Source organism: Schistocerca serialis, chromosome 2 (genome assembly GCF_023864345.2).
Source record: "Schistocerca serialis cubense isolate TAMUIC-IGC-003099 chromosome 2, iqSchSeri2.2, whole genome shotgun sequence".
NCBI lineage: Eukaryota > Metazoa > Arthropoda > Insecta > Orthoptera > Acrididae > Schistocerca > Schistocerca serialis.
Window position 1 is genome coordinate 456,152,106 of NC_064639.1, and position 12,559 is coordinate 456,164,664.

Sequence of the window (12,559 nt, forward strand, 5' to 3'; positions counted from 1 at the left end):
AGTTTATGACTGACAAGTCGCAAGAGCCTCTTCTCATTACATCATATTCCACAAGTGCTCGATTGGAGATGAGTCCAGAGTTGCGCTAGCCAGGGAAGTTGCTGCATGTCTTGCAGAGCATGTTGAATTTCACAAACAGCGTATGGGTATTACCCTGTTGGAACGACACATTACATTCCTATTGCAAGAATAGCAAAATAATGGGTCTAACAATATTCTGCACATACCAAGCACTGGTTAGGGTCCCCACCAGAAACACCAAAGGTGAACAAGAGTTATCGTTTATCCCACCCCAGACCATAAAGCCTGTAATGGGGCCAATGTGACTTGGACGAATGCACTCTACGAGACAGTACTCACCAGGTATACATCATACAAACAAACATCCATCACTTACGTGTAGGCAGAATCTGCTTTCTTCACTGAAGACCATGTCATGCCATTCCATCTTCCAAGGACCATCTGATAGCAAAAGTCGAGCTGGCTGTATGGTATGTCACTGCTGTCCTCACAATACAACAATCCTGATAGGCATCTGTGCTATGTGGATGTCCAGAACCTCATCTATGAGTGTGAGAATGTTCATGAGACCACTGATATCAGCATCATTGCACAACTGACACAATGCATCCAACTTGCATGGCAGTTTTCCAAAAGGACCATCCCGCCGCTTGGAAGGCCAGTATTTCAAACTCACTCAGTTGACTGTAGGAAGCAAGAGTGTGTCTCAGTGACATGGTTGCCTGTTTGCTTCCCACGTTTGCACCACACTGAGTCTTCTATTTGTGAGCATTTCCTGTTATGGGGTAGAAACAGATGGTGCTCTGGTAGTGATACCACTAAGCTATCTGTTGTGGACAACACTGAAACCATTATCAGTACATCTGCGGGGTTGTTCATAAATCAAGGTCTCCAATGCTTTTTCACATAGTAAACATAATTTTATTATGAAATCAATTACATATTCTGAAAGCTTGGACTTTTGGCTATTTTTCACGTAGTCCCCATCACAATCAATGCATTTTTGGAGACTCTCTGGAAGCATTTGCATACCCACGTCATACCACTCTCCCACCGACTCATACAGGAAGGAATCGACGGCTGCCTTGAGCTCTTCATTGCTTGAGAATTTCATTCCTCACCAAGTTTTGTTTCAAGTTGAGGATCAAATAGTAGTCGCTAGGAGCAAAATCACAGCTCTATGAAGGATGGTCTATGATTTCCCAACCGAATTTGGCAATGAGATCTGTTGTGGTGCTGGCAACATGAGGGTGGGCATTGTCATGGTGCAAAACGAACTCCCTTTGTCATCTGATCCTTCCAATTGTTCTGTACAGCCCAGCATAGCTTTGTTAGTGTCTTGCAGTACCTTGCCACATTGATTGTTGTACCTCTTTCTAGGTAGTCGACCAGCAAATGCCTTTCCTATCCCAGAATATCGAAGCCATCACCTTCCCCACTGTCGGTGTTTTCTTGAACTTCTTGAGATTTGGAGAGCTGGAATGCCACCATTTTTTTGAGTGTTCCTTAGTCTCTGGCATTAAGTAGTGAACCAAAGATTCATCCCTATTTAGAGCTGAATCCAGAAATTCCTCATCCTCTTCCTAGTACTGGCACAGAGATTTGCAGGCACTTTCGATGCACTTCTTTTTATGGTCATCAGTGATCATCCATGCCAGACGCCTGGCACACACATTGTGATACTCAAAAATCACCAAAATCTTGCCCACAGTAGTATTAGAGATGTCCTTTCTCAGTTCGACAATCTCTCACACAGTTACACACCAATCCGCAATCAAATCTTCTTTGACTTTAGTCACTATCTCATCTGAAACTGATGGATTCCCACAGCCAGCCTCATCATGCACATTTGTAAGGCTGTCTGTGAACTCCCTACACAACTTACACACATTTTTACATCCATACACTTTTCTCCATATACATTGGCCAAATGGCTAAGAATTTCAATAGGTGTTGACCCCTCAAACCACAGAAATCTAATCACAAGACACTATTCGCACTTGGTAGGAGTACTGATTTGTCCATCCATTGTTAATGGCTGCTATTCCAAGAATGAGTGTCACAGAGAGATGGGGACAGGCAAGAATAGTGGTGTGGGAAGCAAGGAACATGGTACTGTTGTCAGGTTTAAGCTAGCTTGCTCTGTCCTGACAGGAGCTTGTTGGAGACCTTACTTTACGGACAATACTCATACTTTCCCCACAAGGCATATGCTGTCACCGGATCAAAATCAACATTGTTTTTCCAGGTGTACTAATTCTCTTTTATGACAGTGTATATCTAATGCAGGTACAGGTGACTCCAAAACTGTTATTTATGCAAAATCTCATTTAAAGTTATTGCTTAGTTGTTTATATTTACTTTCCTAATTACCATGATAGAAGTGATTCTACTGGAAGCCTGAGTGATTAAAAGTGACACCTAATAAAAGTTATGACAACATGTATAATAGGAAAAACACTGTGAGCAAATAAGCGGGGATACTGTTCCACCCATTCGAAAACAGGCACTCCCAACTTTCTGAGAATGTATTTAGTATTATCTGAAATTAATTAATTCATGAAATAATTGACATCAAGAATTCAGACCCTCAACTTTCAATCACCTACTTTGCTTTACTGATAGCAAGAGTCTGAAATTTGACAAAATTTTATTGCTGTACATTTTTCTGAATTGGACAACACCTCTCACTAATTTAGTCAGTAATTAATATTTCAAATAATTTAGGACCATAAAGCATTTATTTCAATGTGGATGCCATAATTATACACTGAGGATTTCAGAAGATGCATAACAGTATTTTTCCATGAACTTCCGTGAATGACTATCCAGGTACAGTTTACAAAACCAAACAGTAGTGAAATCTTAGATTCAATGCAAAACAGCAAAATTTCCAACCATAAGTTTCAGAATGAATGTATCCTTACACCTGCCTTCAAATAGTCAACCCTGTACCAAAGTTTGCAGTCCAGTAACTCGCCAACACACAGACAAAAACTTCACGTCAGACTGTGTAAGAATCTGTTGGTGGTTTGCAGTATTTGGGTAACATCTCAATTTCAGTACGAAAAAAAGTCCACGTCTGATGATCATACATCTAATGCCTCTATGTCGTATCATGTTAGACCTGCTAGCACACAGATAATGTCATTATGTCAGTATGTGTAAAAGTCTACCACCAGTGTTTTTACTTTCAATAGTTCTGTCATTTTAATGTTAAGTGTCTGTAATCATGGAATATCTTTGCTACTTTACATTCCATATGAAATAATAAACATCCAACTTCAAAGTGCTAATATTCCATCACTACTATATTGGACTACATTATTAACCATGGTGACAATATCTCAAACTGTTTCGTGCGCACTGTTATTTTCATGTTCCTGTCATTGTACATTCTAACACTATGAACTTTAGCTGATACTGTGATGATGTTTAATGACTGGATGAGTTTCTCCACAAGTGCTTGTAATGGAAGAAAAGACCATCTCCTTACTTGTATCAACTGTGAATTGTAAAACTGGAGCTGGCCATCAACAATCGTACAGTGCAGTTAAAGTGGGATGAACCATTTCTAAAATTTATTTTGTGTCCGGACTACAACATTTAGAACCATCCTTAACATCAAGAGTGTACAACGCAATTTTGCAGTAAGCAGGTAATCAGAAAGTCACATATGGTGCACTGGTGCGAGAAATTGTTCCATAAGGGCACAGATGATAAAAACAAATTTACGTGTGAAACTCTTTAACCTCAGCACAGTCATAAAAAATCTAGGCAACACCAAAAGTCACATACTGTCACGCCGTGTAAGGGTCTCTCTTTGTTTTGGAGGACAAGACACAGGTCAGTGCAGGGTTATCAACAAGAAATCAGATAGGAGTAATTCAGGAGCAGGACTAATAATGAATAAGAATATAGAAACATGGCTATGTGACTATCAACACCAAAGTGAATGCATTATCTTAGCAAAGAGACACACCAAGTAACATTCATCACACTAATACAGGATAGGATAGGATGGTTTGGTCGCAAACATCAAGGTCTTGGTGGTCACACAGTAGTCTAAGTTTATATACCAACAATCTATGGAGACTACGAAGAGATTGAAAGAATGTAAGAAGAGATGAAGGAAAGTGTTCAGATAGTTAATGAAGATAAAAATTTAATTGTGATTGAGTAACGGAATCCTGTAGTAGGAAAAGGAAGAGACAGAACCATAGTAGGAGAACATGATGGATTGAGGGTAAGAACCGGATCGAGGAGCTGCCCAGAAGAATTTTGTGCAAAGCATAATTTATTCATCGCTAACACTTGATTTAATAATCATGAAAGGAGGTTGTGTATATGGAAAGCAATGGGGATACAGAATGATTTCATATTGATTTCAAAATCAAATTTTAAACTGTAAGACATTTCCACATACATGTGATTACTGCGACAATAATTTTTTGGTTTAGAACTGCAGATGAAAATTGAAGAAATTGCACAAAAGGTAAGAAATTACAACATGAGACCTGGCTAAAATGAAGGAACCAGAGGTAGCTGAGAGTTTCAGAAAAAATATTAGACAATCATTGACTGAGATACAGGAAAGGAATATAATAAAAGAGAGATGTGTAGTTTTGAGGGATGAAATAGAGAAGGCTGCAGAGGAGATGTAGTCTTGCAGTTTACTAACTTTGTAGTGTAGATTCACGCAATCTGTATTGCAGTTGTCATTCATTTTGAACAGTAAGTGATCACTGGAGACAGCTCAGTCAGGAATTCACATCCATTTGTGACACATCACCAAAGTGTCAATTGCATTTCCACCTTTTTGTGTGCTTACATGTCTGTGTATTTAAGAGGTTTATTCATGCATTTTATGAGGTTTATTCAGAAAGTAAGGTCCAAATTACATAACTAACTGAATGTTGCAGAAACATTCAAAGGCACATGCGCACTGACTCCCTGCACACTTGTTCCTCCACTGAAACCATTTGCACTGATATTGTCACAATGTGCTGTTTACAGCGTAAATTCTAAACACGTGATCAACTCACTGACTGGGAAATACAATCAATCATTCAGTTTTTGACAACAAGGAATGTTACAACAGCAGAAATTCATTGACAGGTAAATGAGATATTTGGCCCCAATGTGATAAGTGACAGCCTAGTGCATAAGTGAGTAAGAGTTTTCAAGGACAGACCGGACAATATCCGTGATGAACGACGATAAGGCCATGTATCAGTGATCTCAGAAGATGTTGTCAAAACCATGGACAAAATATTTGTGAAGACTGGCCTTCACAATTTCAACTTTAGCATTGGAATTTCCAAAGATGCATAGAAAAACTGTCCACAAAATTGTCTCTGAAAAGCTGCAGTTTTGCAAATTGTGTGCATGTTGGATTCCCGGGCTGCTTACTGAGAAACACAAATGGAATGAACTGATTGTGCTCTTGATTTTTTGGAGCAACACCATAAGGAAGGTGATCAGTGTTTATAAAACACTGTCACGGGGGACAAAACATGGGTTTCTCACATGACCCCAGGGTCTACACATCAGTCAATGGAACAGCATCACACATCACCAAAGTCAAGGCCAAGTATACAATCTCAATGCATAAGGTTATGGCAACAGTCCTTGGGGATGTCTAGAGTCTTGTTAGCTGAGTTTATGTAGGAATGAAGAACAATAAACACATTGGTTTACTGCACTAACCTGACTAAACTTTGACATGCACTACAGAATAAGTGCAATGGTGTTCTGACGTCTGGAGTCTTTTTGTTGCATGGCGATGCCAGACTCCATTCTTCCATTCACACCCAAAATCTGATCATATCTTTTGGATCGGAACAGATTGTCCACTCGCCATACAATTAAGACTTGGCACTGAGTGATTTTCATTTGTTCCACTACCTATAGGAGTTTCTCAGCAGCAAGCACTTCACATCAGACGATGAGATGAAACAAACAGTTAAAAGGTGGGTTATCCTCACAATTCACAGATGTGTATGACTTAGGGTTAAAAAACCTTGTACAACGTTACAAAAAATTAAACAAATATGGAAACTAAATAGAAAAATTGGGAAACAATGGAATTATAGAAAAACAGTTTTTTGCAAAAACCAGTAATGGTTTTTTTATATAAGAAATCACATATTCCTGTCCGAATAACACTTGTAATAACTTTGTAATGTACATTTACACAGACTGCAGCACAGCTGTCACTCGTTCTGAAAAGCCATGCACCATCAGAGATAGCTCAGCCAGGTACCATCCTCCATTTGTAACACATCAGGAGAACAACAAGTTACATATTTAGCTGTTTCCATCCGCTTTGTAATTTAATTCTTAAATTAGTAGTAGTAGGATGAATACCGAATGTGCGCATGCCTTGTGTGGATACAGGAAGAGCTGGTCACAGTTAGCAAACAACTGAAGGCACTGTCAGCAGTGGTCTAAATTGTTGGCCATGGTCTGCCTTCTGCTGCCTTGGGGCATAGCGATGATGGAAAATCTGGTGCATTGCACGGTACACTCCCTCAAGGGCTCTGCTACCAAGGCACCTTACAGCGTACTTGATGTGGGGGATCTGTGCTCACTGCAGAGTGAGTGGTGGGTTGTAATGCATTCAGTTCACTCAGGACAGAGAGTCAATATGTGCCCTGACCATCTGGCATTGCCCATTCACCCCAGGAGAGGATAAGTGGCCACTCCTTCAGCAGAGTCCAAGCAGGGACACATGTAAAGGGGTTTGCTAGTTATCAGGAGCACCAATGTTAGGTGCGTTATGGAGCCCCTTAGGGAAACAGCATTCAGGGCAGGAAATAAATCCAATGTGTACTCAGTATGTTTGCTGGTGGACCTCCTCTCTGACTCATTCAAGAGGCCCAGCCTTCAGCTATTGAGGGTACAGGATATCGTCATCTGCAAGTTGTGCTCATGTTGGCACCAAAGATGCCTGTCACTTGGGTTCTGAAGCCATCCTCAGTTCGTGTGGGCAGCTGGCAGACGTGATGAAGGCTGCTGGCTCTCTCACAGCTCCAACTTGCAAGTTTGGAGCTTAGTCAAGGATGCCAACCAGAGTCTGTTGATTCTGTGACTCTCTTGGCTGCAGGTATCTGGACCAGCAATATGGGGTGCAGAATTGTAGGAGTCCCCTAGAGGGGTCAGAGGTGTGCTACACACAGGAAGTAGCAGAGTACTTTTGGAGTGCACATGGGGGTTTTTAGGCAATAGTTTGAGGTCCTCTGATGAATTCTCACAGTCAATGTGCATAGACTGAAATAAAATTGTGTGCAAACCAATGAAACTTCAACTGGCAAAATTTTAACAGTACATTGCAGAAGCATTTGCAACAAAGTTTCTGAATTTGCTGCCCTACAGGAAACTTGTTTTCACACAAATTATACTGGGAATTGAAGGCTGGATGAAACCAGGAAGAGAAAGCTCTAAAATATTTAATGAGGTGTGGGACATATATAAAAAAATACACTAGATGCCATAAGAGGGAGAATTTACATTGCAGCTGACAAAAATATTGTGTTTATCGGCTGACAAAAATATTGTGTTTATCGAAGTCGAAATTGAGTCTGACTCTGAAGTTATCTAGATATGAGTAGGCAGATAAGGTGAGCTCAAAATAATCAATGGATGTTTTTACTAGCCACCTGATTCTGTTGTAAAACTTGTGGAATCATTCAAAAAAAAGTCTACACTCAATGGTGCAGAAGTACCTCAGTACTTGTAGGCAATTTTAATCTGCTGAGTGTAGACTGAGATGTCTATGATTTCATTGCATGCAGTATGGACAGACAATCTTGTAAAGTAGTTCTGAATACATTTTTGAAAAGTGTATTGAACAGTTAAATCGAAAACACACACACAACAGAAATATTTTACACCTTTTAGCTATGAGGGTGAATCAGAAAGTAAGTTACACATCTCACTGCTAGAGCACACTGTGTGTCTTGACCCTGGCAAATGTGTAGCATGCAACAGTAACTGCTGACAAGTCCAATCAGATGGGTGATATGGTGTCCCGTCATGTTGCGTGTGTGGAGCACGATAGGCTCAATAGCGCGTCAACTGTATGTTTACTCCAGATTGGAGATGCATGCAACAATCATATTTCTTTTGCTAAACGGCTCAATTGCATGGACATTCATTGTGAAATCACTGCTGTATATGGTGAGTGTGCTACCTCTCACCCAGGTATTGTAAAGTGTTGTAAGCAGTTTAACATTGAACACATGAGTCTCACTGAAGAATATCGTGAAGACAGGCCTGCAACAGCCAGTACCAATGCAAATGTTGAACATGTGGATGTGATCATTACAGGGGATCAGTGCGTAACACTGCAGGAAATTGCCAGCATGCTGAACATTTCATATGGCAGTGTGTTCTCCATTGCTCATTAGCACCTTAGATGTCATAAACTGTGCGCCAGACAAGTCCCACGGCTGCTCACCAATGTTCACAAGGGACAAAGTTTCCAACCATCACTGACATTTTTGAAACAGTATTCTGATGGAGGGCAACAAGTTTCTTTGGTGAATCATCATGAGGTGAAATCTGAGTCCACCATTTCACCCCCGATACAAAGAGAACATTAATGGAATGGGTGCACACTACTCACCACAATGAAAGAAGACCAAGGTCGAACCTTCAACAGGAAAGGTGATGGCAACAGAGTTCTTTCACAAGGAGGGGTGGTGCACATGGAATTTATGCTGAAAGGCACAACAATCAACTCTGCTTTGTACGGTCAAACGTTGCGCCAGGTACATAAGGCAATTAAAGAAAAGTGACAGGGAAAAATTGAGTGCCAGTGTAATTTTGTTGTATAACACAACACTGCACTCAGCTGGGTAAACATCAGAACTGATGCACCGATCAAGTGGGAGGCATAGCAATATCCTCCATACAGTCCAGACGTATCACCATCTGATTATCATGTGTTCAGCAAGATGTAAGAGGATATCAATGGAAATGATTCCGAAATGATGATGAGGTGAAAGCAGCTGTATCCAGGTGATTACATAGCATTGGAGGTGATTTCTATGTAATCAGAATAGAAAAGTTGATTACCCGTCCCAAGAAATGTTTACAGTATCCTGGGGACTATATGGAAAAGTGAACTTGTATTGTACGTTGTCATAGCCATGTAAGTGGTTTAATAAATGGCCACATCTTGGAAGTGTAACTTACATTTTTTTATCTGCCCTCATAAGAACAGGGCTGAACTTATTCACATTGTTCTTATAGAGACATGGTTACTAAAGTTAATACAAGGGCTGTTCCGTAAAGTATGATTAATTTTGAGGGTCCTTCTCAAAATAGTATCCTTCAGATGCAATGCACTTGTCCCTGTATTTCTGCCAGCCTGCAAAAATGTGCTGTTTCTGATGATGGAAAATACCTCCCATGGGTGTCTTCCTTTGGGTTAGAGAACAGAAAAAAGGCTAAATCCAGACCCGTGGGAGGATGATGGGTGCACTTCACATATGTTTTGGTAAGATATTCAGTAACAACATTTTCTATAAGAGACCACGCATTATTCTGGCCCCGTGTCTGACTTGTTTCATGGATATGTTGTCTTTTGTGTCTGATATGAGCTTGCAAAATTTTCAGTATATCTCTGTACTATTGTCCAGTTATTGATGCGTGTGCAGGTACAAGATGCTGATAAACCATTCTATGAATATCAAAAAAATGAGGTGACCATAAATTCCCCATCAGAAAAAAACTGCTTTTGCTTCTCTGGGGGTTGGTGATGATTTTCATATTGAGTTTTGCTGTTTGGTTTCGGGATCAAAATGACGAAGCCAAGTTCCGTCAGCAGTGATTACCTTTGAAACACTCTCTGGATATTCTCTAACATCAACTTCAATTGCATGCAGACCTCCACTAAAATGTCCTGTTAGTGAATCAGCTGTTATAGAACCCACCATCCACAAACACATCTCATGTAAATCTTCTGCCACCAACATGAAGGTGATACCCAATGACATTTTCAGAATTTCAGGAAGAGTTTGTAGCTAGGTTATTCATCAATATTCTCTCACAATGACAGCGGCAGTGTTGATATTTTCTTCTGTGAGAGTAGTAACTTGAGTGCCTGTCCCATCTTCCTATGAAATTGTCTCCCTCCCTGAAAATTTAAATCATCTACAAGGTGTGATATAAGGAAGAATAGTCTCTCTGCAGGCTTCTTGTAACATCGCATATGCTTCAACTGAAGATCTGTTAGCCAAATGCAGAATTTCAAAGCTGCATACTGTTCATCATGCATCACCTTTGTAGTAATAATAGGCAATACTGAACACATCTCTGCTTGCCGCCTGTCACACAAGGGAACCAGAAGCACCAACAATGAGATTAGTACAAGCTAACAGAATGTCACAAGCAATTAAACTAGTACACCACATTCACTAAAAATTACTATAATTCTTTATTGAACAGCACCAGTAAATCCATCAAGAAGGCTAAGAGAGTATCTACACTGGAAAGAGCAGACAAAAAGTTGTTAGCATCCTACTTAGACAGTGAATGGACATTATTTAGTTCCAATATGATGGACATAGAGGAATAATGGGCAATGTTTAAACTGACTGTAAATCATCCTCTGGAGAAGTACGTGTTGAATAAGTTGATTGAGGGTGGAAACAATCACCATGGTCTAATAATAAAACTGGAAAAACAGTGAAGAAATAGAAATTGTTGCACTCTCGGTTCCATAATAATGTGGAAATGTTGCCAGGCAAAAAATTCATGCATTTAAAAAAACTGATATGCAAAGCATACAACAACTTCCACCATCACATTTTAGCAAAAGGTCATGTTGAGAACTCAAGAAAATTATGGTCCTACATAAAATCATTAAGCAGGCAAGTCAAAGGCTTCTACACCGTCACTCATCGACCAGTCTGGTGTGGCACCAGAAGACACCAAAAGAAAAGCTGGAGTTTTAAATTTCACACTCAAGAAATCATTCAAGCAGGAGGATCATACAAAAAGCTGTTGTACAGACTTCTGTATGCAGGACACAGTAATAGAAATCCCTGGCATACAGAAACAATTGAAAGAGTTGAAAACAAATATGCCCCCAGGAGTCTCCAGGTTGGGATGGAATCCCAATTCATTTTTACAGAGAGTACTGTATGGCATGGACCCCTTACTTAAATTGGATGTATTTCAAACTGGGTAAAAGGACAGGTCTACCAAAATATAGACCAATACCTTTAACATCAGTTTGCTGAAAAATTCTTGAAAGTATTCTAACTATGAATATAATAAATTTGCTTGAGACAGAAAAGACAAGGCAACAGTAGCCCTGTGGCTCATACTAAAAATAGGTAGAAGAAAGGCAAACCTATATTTATAGCATTTGTAAATTTTGAGAAAGCTTCCGAGAATGTTGACTGGATTGAAACTGACTGACTAAAATTCTGAAAATAGCAGGAGTAAAATGCAGAAAGCAAAAAGTTATTTACAACTTGTACAGAAACTTAACTGCAGTTATAAGCATCCTAGGATGTGAAAAGGAAGCTGTAGTTGAGAAAGGTATTAGATAGGACCATAGCCTATCAGCAGTGTTATTCAATCCACATGTGGGCAAGCTATGAAGCAAACTACGAAGAAAACTGGAAAGGGAGATAAAGTTCAGGGAGAAAAATTAAAGCTTTAAGATCTGTTAATGTCATTCTAACATACACCAAGAGAAACAGATTATATGATGAACATCAACTACACATATACATAATATGCTCACCCACCACAATACACAGAAATTCATGTTTATCAAATTTCACACCTAAAACAAAGACTCAGCATTTACATTCACTAGAAGTGGATTATAATTTAACAAAACCTTCATTATTGACTCCTTTATCCTTATTAAACATAAATTTATTCTTGACAAAATCTTATGTGATCCAACTAATGTTCTCTTTGCTGATTTGCATTGCTAACTGCTCAGATTGTCCCAGTTAATGAAGAATTTATCATTAGCATAGTTCACTAGTACTCTATTTCACAGCACTCTGACTCACAAAGCAACTCCTGTTGTGTAAGTTTTGTATGTTTGTCAGTTATACACTTTACTTATGATGAGTTGTTATGCCACATTATTCATAATTATATTACATATAGCTGCTTGTGCCTTTTATTGTTGTTGTTTTTTATATTCAGGATTGAACACTTGACAATGGCCAAGGAGGCAAAACTGGTTATGTAAACACAAAAAGTTTTGTGCAGTTGCCATTTAATAACATAAAATAGTTTAGTAATTTTAAGGTTTTTTGGCTGTGATATATAATTACTGCAGGGTGACTTTTCAATGTGTGTAGAATTGTCACCTGTAGACTGCACAAACAATTTGCCAACAAAAATTCCTCCAACAATTTAGTTAATAATTATTAATTTCAGATTTTTTTGTTCAAGGGAATGATCTTTGGAAACCACCTGTGGCCAGAAGAGGTATGCCTGAACCTCACTTATGAGGAAACGTTTGATCCATCTGTTGGTGTAATTCAACAACCAGCCC

At 39.3% G+C, this 12,559-nt stretch overlaps 1 protein-coding gene across 1 annotated transcript in view; it reads right to left on the minus strand.

Moving 5' to 3' along the window:
• Nucleotides 1-8,060, minus strand: part of LOC126456082 (dynein regulatory complex protein 8) — a 110,416-nt gene extending 102,356 nt beyond the window's left edge. Inside the window, exons 1-2 of the mRNA XM_050091838.1 lie at nucleotides 7,955-8,060; nucleotides 4,948-5,027 (exon numbers count right to left, since the gene is read on the minus strand). Of these exons, the coding sequence (XP_049947795.1) occupies nucleotides 4,948-5,027; nucleotides 7,955-8,060 (186 nt within the window). The remainder of the gene's footprint in view (nucleotides 1-4,947; nucleotides 5,028-7,954) is intronic.
• Nucleotides 8,061-12,559: the final 4,499 nt, after the last annotated feature.